The 17,944-nt window shown below is 35.7% G+C and overlaps 1 protein-coding gene across 1 annotated transcript in view; it reads left to right on the plus strand.

Annotated features, from left to right (window-relative positions):
* ELP2 (elongator acetyltransferase complex subunit 2) overlaps positions 1-17,944 on the plus strand; it is a 41,509-nt gene that overhangs the window by 7,915 nt on the left and 15,650 nt on the right. The window contains exons 6-13 of the mRNA XM_074899377.1: positions 1,225-1,289; positions 6,416-6,482; positions 7,406-7,540; positions 8,489-8,584; positions 10,440-10,540; positions 12,552-12,683; positions 13,175-13,324; positions 16,453-16,641. Coding sequence (XP_074755478.1) covers positions 1,225-1,289; positions 6,416-6,482; positions 7,406-7,540; positions 8,489-8,584; positions 10,440-10,540; positions 12,552-12,683; positions 13,175-13,324; positions 16,453-16,641 — 935 coding nt within the window. The remainder of the gene's footprint in view (positions 1-1,224; positions 1,290-6,415; positions 6,483-7,405; positions 7,541-8,488; positions 8,585-10,439; positions 10,541-12,551; positions 12,684-13,174; positions 13,325-16,452; positions 16,642-17,944) is intronic.

The raw sequence follows: 17,944 nt of genomic DNA on the forward strand, positions 1-17,944 counted from the left end.
ATTTCCATGGACCTAAAGATCAGGTTTTCTTTCAAAACAACTCATTACCTCCAGTCCAAAGCAGTCTTTTTTGGCCCCGTGTAAGGCAAGGAGAAGATGGAGGTGAAGTGTGACTTAGACACTAGAGAGAAGCAGGTGGAGGTGTGAGAATGTGAAATGTGACTTAGACGTTCGAGAGGAAGTGCAGATAACTAGGCACAGATTTGCTACAGACAGAAAGAGGAAATTAGCATAGAACTTAAACTTATTGCAAATATTCAGATTGATTTTTTTGGTCTATCCATAATAAAGATAATTTTCCCTCTTTTAAAGGATGACATTTAGGTGTTTTTTTAAATTAAGTAGTTGATTTTAGTGAAACTTAGTATTTTGTTTTCTACCTAGACTTGAGAAATGTGAATATCTAGTCCTGATAACTTATTTCTTCATAATTTTCTAATTACTTTTCTTTTGCTGTTTCAAACTCTAGCAGTACAACTTCATCTTTATGACCCAAAAAGAGTGGAGTAAGGGTTAACTATTTTTCACCATCATCTTCTGTGGGAGACATGAACTCATACACTGCCTAACTTCTCTTGTTTTCCCCTTTAGACATATCTTTGTCTTGTTAGATTAAGTAGACTTACATTTTTTGCATACTTTCTAGATCGCTTGTAGAAGTAAACCGCTATGCGAGACTTGAGTAGGTGTCTAATAATGTTAACTGCTTTCATGTCCTTGTGTACAATGAGTAGTGGTCTGCCTTCCTTTTTTGGTCTTTTTTGCTCTGTAATAATTATGCTACGTCCATCTATATACCTATTGATTTAGGTAGGACTTGAACTGTATTGGCTCAGAATCACATTGTTTTGCTGCTTTGCTCCTTTTGTATTTGGAACAAATGCTTTTTGATATCAATAAATTAGACAAAATTAATTAAAAATCCCTAATTCCCTAATACTTGAACTTCCTACAGATATGTGAGCTTGAAGGAAACTATTCTAGCATCTTAAGTATTTGTAGATATTATTTACATGCCAAAATAACTTTTAAGTTTTGCATTCTTGAAATACTGGTTTATTTCAAACAATATTAGCTGTCAAATTTGGAAAACATAAAGTGGTATCATGCTTGCCTGTCTGTATTAAGATATTTATTGATCCTATATTGATTTTCATGTTATTTATATAATTTTCAATGTCCTAGAATATTTGATTTTGTAACTTGAGTAATTTTTTTTTCCAGTACCAATATTGGCTTGTGGTGGTGACGACTGCAAAATATATTTGTTTATACAGCAGAATGGCCAGGTAATTGAAGGTTTTGTCTCTTGCTCAGATTACTCACTACTTCTGCTTCTTTTCTTTCCATATATCCTGCTGATTTTTTTGAGGTTCTTCAGTAAGTACTATCTATACAACTACTTCTATTCAAATAGTTCATCCATTGTTCTAGGTAATGATGAAATGTACATACAGAATGTTGAAGTTGCATTCGGTGCATGAAAGTGTTAGTTTTTCTTATTTTCTTCCCTGTGTGAAAGATAGCCTGTGTTTCTATTCTCACTGATATAAAATAGTTACAACTGTCCTTCTTTACTCAGTGTCCATGTACTGAGTGGTTCACATGGAAATGATGTTACTTTCAGTCTATAAAGTCTTATAATAAAACTGTTATGACTTCTATCTGTGGAATTGTATATTTGTTGCTAAGTATGCCTTTTGTGCTGAATGCTTCTGAATGTGGAAAGAAATATTTGAAGAACTGTCTTATCTTCTAAAAGCACACACATTTTTCATCTGTTATTTGGAAGCTGTAGCTATCTTCAGTTTTTCATATACTTAAATGTTCCTTTGGAGTACTACAGAGAAATTCTGTCCTCTCTTGCATCTGTTCAGAAGTTTTGTTAGAGTCTAAAGCATATGTTGAATGACTGTCTTCCAAAACAGAAATCAATATCACTCCTGTCACATCCTTAAAAAAACCCTCAAGTCACAAACACTGCCCAACAATGCACCAGTGAACCTACCATTCAGAAACCCCCATTGAAACTAACGTATGTAGGAATGACTTTTCTGGATTTGTTCAGGCACGGTCCCCTTAGTTTGAAGAATAGATACTCCTTTTTGCAAGAGAGAAAAGCTACTTTATGGATAATCTTGCCTGTTCATACTGCAACATACAATAATATTTTTTTGTTGTTGTTGTCCATAAAATAAATACTTCATCCTTTATCCGGTATGTTCAGTGGTTTCTAGACCACTAAGCAGGAAATAAAGGTTACTTTCTTAGCTTTTTTTTACTAGGTAGCTCATGAGTTAAACCAGCTTAATGACATTCTCTGGAAATTTGCAATGGCAGAATGCCACTCATGGTTCTCTGTGTGCTAAAGAAAGACTTTTATGTCAGTTGATTCTTTCTCATTCAAAATCTGGAACTTATTTTCTTGTATGGTTCAGATTAACAAACAGTTTGACTGCCAAAAGTGTTCAGAGATCCGTAACTTATTTTGCCAGTTGTTGACCAGACTTCCAAGTATAACAGCAGTCTTAGCCATTCTTAAATGCAATCAATTTGTGGAGGATAAAGGAAAGTAATTGGAATAAAAAACCTTCCATCTTCAGCTTCATAAGCAAGTTTGTGCTGCTGTCTTTTATTTTTTTTTTTTTTTAAATAGGAAACTTTAATCATACAAGGATGAGGAGTTTTCTCTTAATTTACATGTGTTATTTTTCACACATTTTTCTTCAATTTTAGGAAGTATTTTCACCAGCTGTCCTGGCAGAGTTGGGGTTCAGAGCCTCTCTTATTTAAATGAGGTGGCACTTCTGTCTGTCTTTCCAGAACATCTTTTAGCTAAGTAGACTGTACAGACCTTGAAGAGAAGAGCCCAGATTTGATTCCCCATGGAGTAAAAGTGCCTGTGTAGTGCATTACAGCTATTAACAGAATAAAAACATTCTTGTGAGCCTTCTGAGTAAATTCCTTCCTAGCTGCTAAAGGGAGGTTCTCCTTTTTAGTCAGTTTCTCTCAGATCTGCTGGCACCTTTTCATGGCTTATGTAGTTCTACTTTTAGAGGTATTTGAAGGAAATGTAGTGTCATCCTGTCATTTTTGACAAGAACTTAGCATAGAACAGCGATTAGAATCTAAACTTCTGCATCCTTCTCTAACTGGTAAGGGCCTGTAGTTCTGTCCTGTTAATTGTGACTCTTGGAAACCTCTTCTTTTAGTTAATGTCCTAAAAAAGATTGTATGAACCCCAGGGCAGAATGCATATTCATAACGGGACATTCTAATGAAACTTGGAGGGGACTCTTATGCTCTGAGAGAGGATGAGGCATCTTCAGTGAGCTGGTAAAGGCTGCCTTTTGGTAAAGTCATGAATTCTACCGTTGAAATATATTTATTCATAAAAACTACTGTTTGAAATTGAGTGGGCAGGCTTTAAATCCTTTAAGACTCTACCCAGAGATCCCTTACTGTGTTAAGCAGTAGAGAGAAAATGAGCTCTTTGCTTATCTGAGTTCTTGAAAGAGTGTATTGATTTATAAAAGTACCCAGGGAAAAATCTTTCAGAAGCCATTATATGTCTTCTTGCTTGAGGTATTACAGGCCTATGGAGGGGAAGTAAGTAAAATCAGAAGATCAAAATAGAGCTTTAAAACAGAACATTTCTATGTTGAGCTTGGTTTCTGTGAGAAGATTTTTGCTGTGCATGTTCAAGTATGTTTCCCTTAAATAATTTGGCCTAATTGAAAAGTGGAATAAGAGACTCAAGGATAATTCAGGCTCTTTCTAGTTCTACAAGACTAACAGCAGGATAGAGGAGGGATATCTAGTGTCTGGTGGAGAAAAAATGAGAAGATTATGACCTCTGTTATCTTATGTGGCAGTTGCCAAATTTGCCAGACAGTACCACCAGCCCGATCCTAAAAGACATATACCCAAAGTGTGGGCAGAGTTAGTTGTGCAGGGCATGCTGAGCATGTCCACAGACAACCAGGCTTCATTAGTTCAGTTACCTATATGACTGAAAAGACTTGCCTAAAAGAAAAGAGACCAGATGGCTGCTATGTAGAATATTCAGAGATTAGTTAAGAAGCATGGGAAAGCCTGTGAAGTATGTGACTCAGACCATGAGTTTTTGTTAGATTCAGCTCTTGGTATTGTAACTTCCAATAGGACCAAGGGAAAAACTGAAATAGAGAAGGAGAAAGTTGAGACTGTAGAAACAAATCTGTAAAAATGAGAAGACTGACAGCTCAAAATACTTGCAAATATAACCTAATAAAAACTTTGACCAAATCATTTAAAATGACTGTGTTCATCTGCAAGAAGCTTTAAATTGATGCAATTTTAGAACAGAATACATCTGAAGAAACTGAATGTGTGATACCAAGAAACATAGACTTCAAAGAAAACAGCAAAACCAATACAAAAAATCCCAGGCAGAGGTCATAACAGCAACACTACTCCTTGCACAGTTTCAGTGGACAACTTTTATTTTTATGGGAAACGGTATCTTGAAAAATTTGAGTGCTTTTTCTGTAGCACAAAATAATTGCATGCTTGACTTCAGGTGAAGTAGTGCCTAGAACCCTATTTAGGAAGTGAATTAGAAACCTGGGCTGGTACAAATAACCTCGAAATAATTAGTTTTACTCTCTTGAAAGAGAAAAAAAAAATCTGCTTTTCTTAATGGTTCTCTTTGATGTGAGATGAGGTGAGGGTAATTTAAAAAACCCACCCAACACCTTGAAATTAAATTAATAGATGTGTGTTTAGATTAATATTAAAGTCAAGTTTCAGGAGATATGCACACTGTTCAACATGAAAGGAACCATAAAACACAAAAATGTTAGCAACAGTTCAGCCTGAGCCGATCTTTCACTTGGGAATAATTTTACCAGCTAACCTTGATGAATGTAAAATGCAGAGCATTATGTCAAAGATCATGTAAATAGGTGTTCTGTCTATTACCTGAAATGTGAATTGCTAAAAAGATATTTGGGGTTTTTTTGTGTATTGCTAGAAACACATAGCCTTTGGAAGAATTTTTAGATCACTAATCTCACTTCCTGGGCTGTTCCTGCCTTTAGTTACACATAATCAGTTGGGTAACATAAAAATCTGTCTGGAATTCCACATCCAGAAGTGCCAACAAGTGCAGAAGTGACAAGCCTGATGAGATTTAGGGGGCTGTGAGAACACATTCTTAATCAAGACGAAAACATTTGGAAGTTTCTGTTAAGCTGTTCTGGTCACGTATCTTCTGTAACATTAACAATGCAAATGTAGAATGAGGAGAAGCTGAGTACTGTTTTTTTGATGGGAAGGTGATTTGTGTGAATACTCAGGAAAGTGTGGACCAAAGGGAAGAGGCACTGATTTCTGTCTACGTTTAGTTAGCTGTAAAATTGTGTGAATGAATTACAATTGCTATTGTCTCTGAAGCAGAATACAGATTTTTGAGAGAGTCATTGTGTTGCTCTTTTTTAAATTTTGCAAAAAATAATTTTATTTTTTGTTACAGATAGGGAAAGAGAACTCAGTTGCAGTCTTGTGCTGAGAGATAAGATTGTCACTTAATCTTTAACTCTTAGTAGGCCTAGGTAAGGGATTTAGCAGAACAGAATGCAAGAAATAATGTGATAATTATTAATTTGTACTAAACTATGCTAACATTTTAACTATAGTAGCTATTTCAGACAATTTTAAGTCAACTTGGGATGAAAAAATCTTTTTCTGAATTAAATCAGAATGGTGATATTATATGTCATGAATGAAAATATACTACTAATGAAAGTTCTTACTAGGAAATCTGGACTGTGTTCTTGAGTCTGTGTTCACAAAGAGGTTTTCATCAGCAGATACAGTTCTTGATGTATGCCTTCCCTAGAAACTTAGTCAATAAACTTAAACATAAGGAATATTTCTCGCCCCATAAGTAATAGTATTATATCACAAATTTAAATACTGAAATAATTTCAAGACATCTACCCTTCTTTTTACACTTGATTTTCACCTGAAATAGTTTTCCACATCATCTGTGTTTGCATCATGTCACACATGTAATACAAATTTACCATGTTGTACCTGCATTATGTTGTTCTTGTGCTACAATAAGCCTGATAAACTTTTCATCTATATCATAGAGAGACTACAGCCTCTTGAAGCACCTCAATTATTTATTCTTGCCTGCTCATATGTGGAAAGTGCCCTGATGTGACACACACCCAATGGTGGCAAAATCAAGATTAATCAAAATCAATATGTAGAACCTAGAAATAAATTGCAATCCTTAGTAACAGCTTATTTTTCCAGTTTCAAACAATAGAAGCTGTAAACATACAAGACTTGAAAATCCAAAGGTAATTGTTCGTATGTGTGTGGTAAAGTGCATTTCTATGATATAACATGAATTTTTATTCAGTTTCAGAAAACATTAATACTCCCTGGCCATGAAGACTGGATAAGAGGCATAGAATGGGCAGTTTGTGGTCAGTATGAAAGATGAATAAAGTAGAATACTGGTTTAACGACAGTACTACTGTTTTACCTCTCCAACCAATGATTTTGATGCACAGGAGCGCTTCAGCTCTCACGGTTGTGAATTTTTTTTTTGAGATTGTGGTACAAATATTAAAAATCAAGGTAGAACTTTTTGTCCTGTTGAAACATAAGAACTGTTGAATTGTTGTACAGTTATATTTTAGTTATCAAAATTATGACCACAGTAGGATTGATACGCAGTAGAATAAGAACACTTAAATCTTCTGTTTGCATCCTTCATTTTGTCTTGCTTGCTTTAAGTATGTTTACCTGACGGGTAGCTAAATGCAAACAAATAGGAGTTTTAGCACCTTGTCCTTTTCAACATGCCAATGTTGTATCTGAGTGAGGAATAGTTGCCTGCTTTTTCAAAGGGGGGGGAAGTAGGAGGAAATAGTACTTTTATTCTCCCCCTCTCTTTTTTTTAATTTAAGAATAGGAGATTAAGAAGACAATATTCAGATGTTAACTAATCGGATAGTTCTTGCAATGGCAAAAATAAAATAGAAGGAATTAGAGGATGCTACAGTCCTGAAGAAAGAGAAGGAGGAAAGGAGCTACTGAAGAGAATTGAGGCTGTCAGAAGTGAAGGCCATAGGTAGTAAGGAAGCATATATACAATATGTACAGTATTTACCATGTCTTGTATGTCTTATAAGCAGAAACATATCCATAGTCAGTTTGTTTTAAACTAGCAGGGAGGTTGAAATGGGAGAGTAAATTGTTGAAATAAACCAGCATCTTATGATATTGAGTATAACAGGAAAAAAATAGGATAATGCTGTAGTACGTTTGGAAAGATGGTGGATTAATCACGGCAGTGATTGCAATGAAAACATGGCTTTAATTTTTTTTTTTTTAAACCACATAGGTGAAGACCTTTTCTTAGCAAGCTGTGCTCAGGATTGTTTGATAAGAATTTGGAAAGTGTGTACAAAATCAAAGCAACTTCCAGAAACTGAAGATGATTCCATAAGACTGAAAGAGAATGTTTTCACTGTCAAAGGTAGGTAACAGCTGTAAAGTTCTCTTCTACAACTTCTCACTTGTGTATCTGTTTGTGGTTTCAGGGTGGCTAACAAGGTGATTACCATATCATTTGTTTTGTTGCTTGTATTAAAAGAATCTGAGACCAGTTTGACTTCATTATTTTTAATCAGCTCTAAGAAAAAGTGGAGTTGTTGTTTTAAAGCTGTGACTATGTAAAGTTAATGATGTGTTTAAAAAAGTGATGAAGTGGTGAAAGAGCTTAATATCAACATGCATTGTTACACATATTCAAAATGTAGCACATTGAAAATATATTAGTCTGGGGGGTAAGCTGTTGTGCAGTTCTCCAGTTTAATATCTTTAATTTTCTTTTGAATTCAATGCAGTAAGAGGTGCTACTGTAGCTTAAATCTTAGAAAAATACTGGAGATAATCTACAGATAAGTATGTGTAGGCCTGCTTTTTGGTTAATATACTCTTTGAGCACTGTAACATCAGAGATTTGCAATGCTGACATTGTGGGGTAAATTATTAGGCAACTTAGGTAATATAATGAAGTTTTTATGATGTTATGTGAAAAAAGTGCTCGTGCTACTTGCAGCAAATTCTGATTAGTTGTCTGAAGTATCTTAATGCTTGTATTTATAGTCATTTGGAGATGTAAATATGCTTAAGTTAAGAGTATGGGTAGAAGCAATGTCAGAGAGTCTATTTCAAAATTGCTGAGAGTTCTCCAGGAATTCTGTGATATCACCCTGAGGCAATAGGCTGACCTCTTAGTGTCAATCCGATACTCGGGGATTGTGGCAAGGTCAGTTTTCAAGGAGCTGTTCAGTGACAATAGTCTACTGAGATATTGGTAGATGGTGCAAGCAGTTGATTTTTTTTTCCCTGAAGATATCAGAAATGACCTGCTGTTTCTTGGCTTTTAGAAAGAAATGTGCTTTTCTCTGATTTGTGGTAGATACTGATACAACATATGCAGTTACTTTGGAATCTGTGTTGGCTGGTCATGAAAACTGGGTGTATGCAGTTCACTGGCAACCTTCGTTTTCCCGAGGTAAAAAGATATCAAACACTTAGCAGTTAAGTACTGTATACACGGAGTACAGTCACATGTTTTTGTATTGTATTTGCATGGTCACTTGTTATTGTGGACTATGAAAATGTTTAAATTCTCCAAATGTCATTTTATAAGTAAATGGATGTTTTGACTGATTGTGCCACAATAGTATATCTTACGACACAGGCTCTGTCTGTCATTGTGTATTTCATGATGCTCTCTCTTGCTCATGTTTTGTTTAATGAATGAAATAACTGAGCTGTACTGACTTTATTGTAATTGATTTGCTGTTTATGGAATAAAAATTAGTTTAATCAGTATGAATTAATAGCTCTAATATTTTACCTTAATACATATATTTGAAGTGTCTGTTCTTTGAAAGGTCAGCATTAGCTCAAGAGAACTCCTTTCTTTTTCTTGAACTAGAAAGGAACAAATAGCAGCATTGAGAAGATCAATCTTCAGTCATTTGTACATTAATAAAACATGCCAGAGTTTCCTTGAGTGTAGGTTTTCTATAGCTAGTATGTAGCTTTAAGGCATTAGTGCAGTTATTGAAAAAATTATTATTTACAGTTTAATTTTGTATCTTGCCCTTGTCTTTATCTTTCTTTTTGAGTCCTTAAATTCTTGACAGCCTTGTTTGTGGTGCTGATTTGCTGGTATGTGTCTGCCTGGAGTGTAAGGGAAGGAGATTCTTGATTTGACATGCTTGCATCCTCAGAATGCCCTTGTGTATTATTATTGGCAAAAGTGCCTTTTATTCTGAGGTATTTTGGAGTTACTGATGGCAGCTGACTTCACCAGTACAAAGCACAGCTTTTTTTCAGTGTATATACAACAGTTGAACAGTAGAATGCAATTAGAATGTCAAAATACCTTCAGTGAAAGACACAGGACTTGCTTTAGAAATATTGGCTTAGTTATCTGTTCGTTCATTTATTTTTTTAAGCACCAATAAAAGATTTTGCCCATTAAGGCAAGGTTTAGGCAAAACAGTCATGCAAGTCTTGCATTACAATCTGAAAAACTGTACTGTTAGGCCATGAAGTTTCCCAGGTGTCTTATATAACGCTTCTGCATACATGGCAGCTGCTTGCGTACTGTGGCCTGCCCAGTCCTGAGTTCCCCAAAACAGCTTTTCTTCAGTAGAAGCAGACTGGTCTGAGAGAGACGTTCTCAGTGCAGAAAGTAGAAGGTTTGGTGTGACACAAGATACTGCCTCAAGAGATGCCCACCAATGTCTCTGTTCTCAAGAAAGGTTCCCCAGCAGTTCTAGGGGTTTCCCAACTGGGAGATAAACCAGTTTCCTCTTCCTTGTTCTGTCTGTGTTGGGCAGTTGTCTGGAGTCTTTAACTGCGTTCTGGGGAGCAGTCCTTAATGCTGTAAGATGCTAGAGTCTATTGAAGTCTGTAGTGAATCTGACATTTAATTTGGAAAAAATACAGTAATTACTGGGATAGAGATTATTTTGTTTTAAACGGGAAATTTCTCTGTAAAAACTAATTTGAGGAGTAGGACTGAGAATTGCTATGCAGTCTCTCTGTGAAGCTCTATCTTTTCCTCCAAATTACATTTGATTCAGTGTTAATATGGAGCAAATAAACAGTAGGATATGGTGGTTCTCATGTACATGTTTTATATTTCCTTTGAGAGATTATGGCTGAAAAATAACAATACTTCCTAATGAATGCCTAGTAAGAATGTAGAGCTTGTTAAGTCTGGCATTTAAGTACTGCTTTGCAAATGTCTGATGCTGAACAATTTTCTTAGTGTGTTTGGATTTCAGTATACCAGACTCTAAGAAAGTATTCTTATAGGTTATAGGGTAATTGTTTTCTGTGTACTGTAGATGGCAGCATGCAACAACCAATGAGGATATTGTCTGCATCAATGGACAAAACTGTGATCATCTGGGAACCTGACAAGGAATCTGGAGTCTGGCTAGAGCAGGCAAGTGTCAGTCTTTCTTACAAGATGTACTGTATTCAATTTGCGTTTCAGTGTTGTGTGTGCACTGGAGGAAACAAAAACTATAAGATGCTGGGTGAGAGAGGCAAAAGCCTTTTCTTGCAAAAATACTCATTCTGATGCTGTGTTGTAAGTAAAACTACATTTTTCAAAAATGATGTGATTCAGTATTTTTTTTTTTTGCTTGTTTGCTTTCTTATTACCATATTGGGGAGTTTCTAAGGGGAGTTTGTGCTCACCTGGCACTCATAGTATGGTAACCCCAGTGCTGCATAGTAACACACTTTGTGTACTCCTGGTAAGAAGAGGAAGAAACCATCCTTAATTATTTGTAGTTAATCCTTGTGGGAATGTGCACCCAAGCAGTTACTACAGAGCAGCTGACATGCAATTCATAAGCCTGGTTTTACTCACAGTAACTTATTCATGGGCTGTGATTAGGGTTTTTCTTCCCTTTGAGCTGGATACTCATGTTTCACTACAGTATTTTGAATGCTGTTCTAATGGGGATCATCCTAAACAAACAAGTACAACCAGATTTATCTAGTGCTTTGGTAGATGGCTTTGTTTTCAGTTGACCTGCTTTTCCAAATAGCAACAGTTCAGCCAAAATTGTTTGTGGTGGTTTATGCCAACCATTGTTTATGGTCTTTTGTGTCACAAAGAAAGTTCTAATCCCCTCTTGGGAGAGGAAGAAAAGAGAATGACAGTAGGTAGATTTAATTTTTTCCCTGTTGCATTGAAAAGCTCTTGTGCCTTTCGACTTGAAATAGAAATTAGTTCATGATAGGGTGATCACATAGAGATGCCATTTGTTGTCCCTAGTTGTAACACTTAGTTGTGGCTAAATTTACAAACTTCTAAAGCAGCTTGTGCAGTAAAACTTGTTCCAAGTTGTTACTCTTTTTTTGTACATTCCATTTGCATTGGCTGGATCTCAGATGTGAAGCTTACAGTTTTGATCAGACATTTTAACTGCAACAGCCCTTTTTGCATTGAGGGACAGAAACCTGAGCTGGAAGCCTGGAGGGAGGAGGGGTGCAAGGGGAACGTCCCATTTTCTCTGCCATTTTGGTATGATGAACAAGAAGTCTTCACAAAATCATTCCTCTGCTTAGAGGTGAGACTAGAATTCTGCCTCTAGCATGGCATATCAGTCACTTTCATATGAGTGGTATTTTTTGGAATAAGTGCTAATAAAATGGATGAACTAGTCCATGCTGTCATTTAGAATGAGGTATAGATACATTTCATTGTGATTTTAAAGGCAGATGTGTAATAATGGGGTAATTGTTAAGAGTTAAGCTTGAAAGGAATTCTGTTTTCATCTCTTGAATAACACTTGAAAATGTAACTGTAATCATCTTTTAATGTAATTACAAACTTGGAAGAGTGCTAGAGTAACTATAAGGGGGTTGTGTGTGTATGCATGCTTACATACATGCAAAGTCACAAGGGAAGCACAAAACAGAGGCCAAAATATGCCACAGAAGGAATGTGGAGCATTCAGGAGAATGCAGGGATTCATGGAGAAAGAGGAAGGTGGAAATGTGGTAGTGAATCTTGGAAATGAAGAGGACAAAAAAAAGAGTATTTGGGAACCACTGTTCCTTTGGACCTTTTTTCCATTTTTGTGCAACAGAGCAATAGGAAAGCAATGGATGACAAGAAACTCGCATCCAACAGACTGGACTGAAACATAAAAAGATTGGGTTCTCGTCTCATCTGGTGTAGTGTTTTCTTCCCCTGGGTGATTGAGTGAGATACTATCCTCAGATGTTTATGAAGGGAGGCTTCATTAAACTGGCATGCAACTTTAATTCCCATGATATTTTAGTACTTATCTTTGCAATTAAAATATTCTTTAGATGTATTTTTTGTGTGTAATGTGAACTGTTACCTATAGCTAAAGTTTCATCCCATGAGATTAGGATGAGTTTATATGAATGGAAGGTGATTTTCATTAATATTTCACTTCTGATCATTAATTCAGGTGCGGGTAGGTGAAGTGGGTGGTAATACCCTTGGATTTTTTGACTGCCAGTTTAGTCCAGATGGTTCAATGATCATTGCTCATGCTTTTCATGGAGCACTACACCTTTGGAAACAGACTGCAGTTAATAAGGTATGCAGTTTTATTATTATTATTATTATTATTACTTAAAAGAATTACACATATCTGTCACTTGAGGTAAGTTGTGTTGTTAGTAGAAAAGTGTAACAGTACAGTTTAAAATTAATGATTGAAATAGTCCTTCTCTGCAGATAATTTTCTGTAGGAGTCTTGCTCCTGCACAGAAAGGAGGTTGCAATCTCTGAGGCTCTAAAACCTGTTGCTTCAGTGGGAGAACCATAAAGTCAGTGGAATAGACTGAACTCCTTTGTGGTTGTGCTTTGTTTAGAAGTGGCAGCTGAACTAATAACACAAGTTTCTTTTAGAATGGAGCAGTAAATCAGTATTTGTGTTTATTTGGCCACTCTGAGTTCTAATAATTTGCTGTTTTCAAATGTCATTTTTTTGTTTTGCTTTCTTAATAAGGACATTGATGCTTTCAGTTAGAATATGCCTGTCAGTCAATTGAAAACTTCTTGCTTCTTTCATGACTTTTTTGGTAGAAAGAATGGACTCCAGAAGTTGTGATTTCAGGACATTTTAACAGTGTAGAAGATGTAAAGTGGGACCCAGAAGGAGAGTTTATCATCAGTGTTGGTTCTGATCAAACTACTAGACTCTTTGCTACATGGAAAAGAAAACAAGAGACAGAGGTATGATCTTCAAAGGTTTTGTAAGCTTGGTAAAGAGGACTTTTCTGTCCTTAGTTTGGAACAAGTCACCTGAATATAACTCGTACTTTAAATTTCCCCAAGCCATGATCTATTCAAAACTGTTTGTGTAAATAGAGTTTAGTTATTCAGTATGTGCTGTTTTCACTCCAGAAATACTAGTGGAAAAGTTTTAGCAATCGCATAGCATGACTGCAGTTTAATCCTGAGTTCACCTCTGGATTACCTTCGGTAAGTGTTCTTCCAGGGTCTTAAAAACGAGGCTGTGCAGTAATTTAGAAGGAGGAACGCATGGCTGGTTCTAATAACCATCTATTGTCCTTGTTTAACACTTGGCTAAGCACAGCTGCAGATAGTCATAACGAAACTCAACTTGGATTATGGTTTTTTACACAAGCTTAATCTAAGCAAAGTTCTCACTGTATTTTTTTTACACTATTTTGTTTATGACTATGACTTTTACCAGAATGATTAGCTGAACTGCATGAGTGCAGTTGGTACCTGTACAAGCAACTTTTGAGGAAGAATTGTTCCTGAATAACTTTGTGTGTTTCAAAATAAGTCTAAATTTTGGTGTGGGAAAACCTGTCTAGGAATGCAGATGTTCCTGTTTCTAGTTGGTCAAGCATTTTCCTCATCCACAAATACAGCTTTTTCTGGCAGAACAATACTAATGTTCTGTTCTGGAAACTGGCAAAAACTAGACTGAAATCATGTAAGACCCTGTGCAAGCTGTGCTATTTGTTGTTCAGGCGAAGGGCAGCTATTACAACTGTCTTACCAAAGCTTCTGTAGTGTACACCAGCACAGGATGTCTGATGTTTCTGAGAGTGAATTTGACATCGGTTCCTTGGTTTCCTTCTTTCAGGCCACACAGAGTGGTGGCAATCCCAGCTCAAGTGCTAAGCTTTGCCTTGTGTTGTAGGAAGGGCATCTCCAGTTTCTTTTCCCTGCCTCTTCCCCTAATCTCTGATCTGGAGGGTACCACAGCCCTGTGAAAAAGATAGCATGTTGGATTTGACATACAGAAACAAAGTCCAGGACTAGCACATGATCTAAGTTGGCAGCATTCAAGAGAGTTGTGAATATCGTGTTCTCTGTGACCTACTGAAGCACCACTCTTGGTTATGTATGCTGCATGCTAAGTTTTTATCCTCTTGATTTAGAAGAGTGATTGCAGTCTTCATATCTAAATTTGATGTGAACTGAATTATTGTACTTTCTTTTCCTGTCCTGACAAAGAGCAGCCACCTGGCTAGTTTGACTAGGAGTAAATCCAAGTAGCATCAACACTTTTTGCAGCATGGGGTGTGGGAGAAAGCTATAGTATCCTGTTGGTGGGGTGAGGTGGAGGGTTGAGATAGAAATGGGTCATTTGAAGGCATGTATTCAAGACTTCTGAACCCTGAAAACCAGGCAGGTTGTTCTGCTGCTCATGACCTTAGATAACACAGGCTTTTACAATGCCTTACTTTCTTTACCATACTGAGTTTAACAACTGAAAAATTACAAGAAGTGACATCTGATGCTTGTCTTAACAAGACACAATGGGTGCTTCAGATATCTATGAAAAGTTACTATTGCAGCTCAGCATTCACATTTTCTCCATAAAAAGGGAACTAAGTGTTAAATGCAAATAATTATCCCTTATTAAAATCTCAATTATGATATTGTACTGGGTTCAAATGTCAGAAATAAGGGATAACAATCAGCTTCAATTTGTTATATAAATTTGCACTCTGATTTTTCTGGAAGAAGCTTATTGCATGACTCACACAGCCTTCTCTTTATCTGTTTTGTTGGTTTTGGTGTTTTTGGTTTTTTTCCATGGTTGGTTTTTTTTCATTGCTGTTACATGTTGTGTTCTAAAAAATGCAAAGATGCAACTAGTAAAGGGTAAAAGGGATTTATTGCACTGTTTGGTTTTTTGTTTTTAAAGAATTGTTTTTTTTTCTTATTAGAAAATAATCAAGATCTTGTGAAAACATGAGATTTTGTAGGATGTCTCAGATGTTCCATTGAGATTTTATTGGAAGCTTCAACATTCAAAATGCAATTGAATTTTTAGTGTAATTTATGCAGTTTACAGCCAATGTAATGCCTTTCCTTATGTTTGTATGATGTCTGGTGCAATGCAAATTTTGTCTTGGCTGCAGTTTTCCAGGAATTGTAATACTGAAGTAGTCTAAATTAATTCTAATTGATTAAATTAATTCTAATTCTGCTAGCAGTCAACTCAGAAGTGCATACTGTATTTTTCCAACTGAAGTATCGTGTAGGAGTAGTAGCAAATGACACTTACTAAAAATCTTAATGAAAGTGTATTTGCTAGAAAACAAAGAGGTTTTTTTAAGGATTGATTTTTTTTAATGTAGAATAATTTAGATTTTTAGAAAAGAAATATAAAGAATGTCGTCTTTTGCTAATATAGTTTGCTTAGTGTGACTGTAAAACTAACTTGCCAACCTAATTTCTGGTCAGCTGTTAATTCTGGTTTTCTTGAATTAATACGTGAAGCATGGATATGAGTATTTCAGGAAACTAGAAAAAAATTAATACTTCAAATGAAAACACTTCTAAAATCATAGGATTTTCCATAAGAAGCTATTTTGGTTGTGTCATTTTTTCTATTAAATGGTCTCACTAAAATCAAGTATTTAAGGAAAGGGGGAAGTAGGAACCTGTAGCCTGCTGACAGCAGTGCTGCTGGGCTTTGTGAAAAACAGATGAATGAAGCAAGGTAATTATCCCTACCTTTCTTACATCTTTCAGAGCTACAGTTTTTAAAGTAGTAAGTAGCATACAATTCTCTTTTGTTTAAGCAAATTATGTCCTATTCCTGACTGTCTATCATGAAGAAGTCATAGTAAGTGCAGTGTGCCCATAGTAACAAAAATAAGCAAATGCCTTAAACATATCTGTGAAGGAACACAGTTTAGTAATTACAGGAATTGTTTGGTGGAAAAATAGGATTTAACTGATGTATGTGAGCATACATCAGATTTATGAATGTCAGTAGAAAGTTGCTATTAACTTTCCTTTATGTTAACAAAGTCAGCAAGTAAAGTATTAGTACTTTTTTGGAACTCACTGTGTGTCTGTTCGTTTAGGTAACGTGGCATGAAATTGCAAGGCCTCAAGTACATGGATATGACATGCGTTGTCTGGCAATGATCGGCCGGTTTCAGTTTGTGTCGGGAGCAGATGAAAAAGTGCTTCGAGTTTTTCGTGCTCCCAAGAATTTTATAGAAAACTTCAGTAACATCACTGGTATTCCAGTGGAGAAGCTGTGCTCCCATGTAAGTGTGCTAAAGCAATGCTAAATGAAGACAGCCCTCTTTTCATGTAAATAAAATGAATGTTTTAGAAAATGTTAAATTGCACTAAACTCCATAAAAATTCTTTTAATGGTTCTGAAACTGTAATGTTGTTTTTCCTTTCCCTTCTATTTGTCTCTATGTGTGTTGTTTCATATGTATTTTTTATGGTGTTGTCTTATAAAACAGCTTATATTTGAAACTAAATAAGACCTAGTGTCTGAAGATTGCAGAGCGTATGAGTAAATTTTAAATAAGTCAGACCAAGTAGACTGCTATACAAACTTGGCGATTTGCAAGAAAACAATAAAGCCTGGGAATGTGATTCCCTTAATTTAGGGGTGTAGTAGTCTTGTCTATATGTAATTATTGTTGTGTGGTTATGTGTTGTTGTGTTTTTTTAATTGTATGCTTGGAAATAGCTTAAAGCTTTCAGCACTGTTGTAAGTTGTTGCATATAAATATTTATAAATATGTATTTGTTCATGCTTTATTTCCTCTTGGCACTGGAAATTTTCTTGAGGCCTTTACATTCTAGTTCTTTGCTGTTAAGTATAGTTTTCCACTCTGTGGAAAGACAAGACTGCAGAGTTGCCATCTTTTCTTTGTTCCCCATTTGCTCTAAGATCTAATTCTGGTTTTCTCTGCATTCTGTAGAGCAGACCTCATTCAGGATAACTGCTCTATACAGTGCCTTGTGTGCTCTTTGCATTTCTGGCTCAAAACGGGTGTTTTCTCTGCAGCTTCTCAGAGATAGATTAGCCTTTCCATTTCATTAACAGTTGAAGTATCTTGGAAAGAAATTACTCATTTTTGATAGCAAGAAGTTACCTAAGTAGCTATTTAATGCATTAATTCTGTAAGACTTTGTAAGCATTTGCATTAATGATATTGTGCAAATAACATCGCGCTTTTATAATGTTGGCAGATGTTATTATTTTACTTTTATGTAGACTTTACTTATCAGCTTTTCCTCCGAGTGCTGTTTTTTGATCCATGATGCCATGAAGTGTTTCACATGGGGTTTGTTTAAAGAGGAAGGCTTTATGAGCTCGAATGATACAGCTACTTTTAAATAGCTTTATTAAAATTGTTTTCTGTGAATTCTTTTTTTCATTGAAGTGGGTAAGTTTTTTCTTAATTTTGTTCAAATGCCTTCCCCAAAAAATACTTAAAACCAAAAAATCCAGCTTTATATTCAAAAAGGGTTGAATAGGATCATATTCAGTTCAAATCCATGGGATTGTATTAGACTTTGGGTTGTAATGAAGAACTGTGTTTGTTT

Source organism: Athene noctua, chromosome 2 (assembly GCF_965140245.1).
Source record: "Athene noctua chromosome 2, bAthNoc1.hap1.1, whole genome shotgun sequence".
NCBI classification, from domain to species: Eukaryota; Metazoa; Chordata; class Aves; order Strigiformes; family Strigidae; genus Athene; species Athene noctua.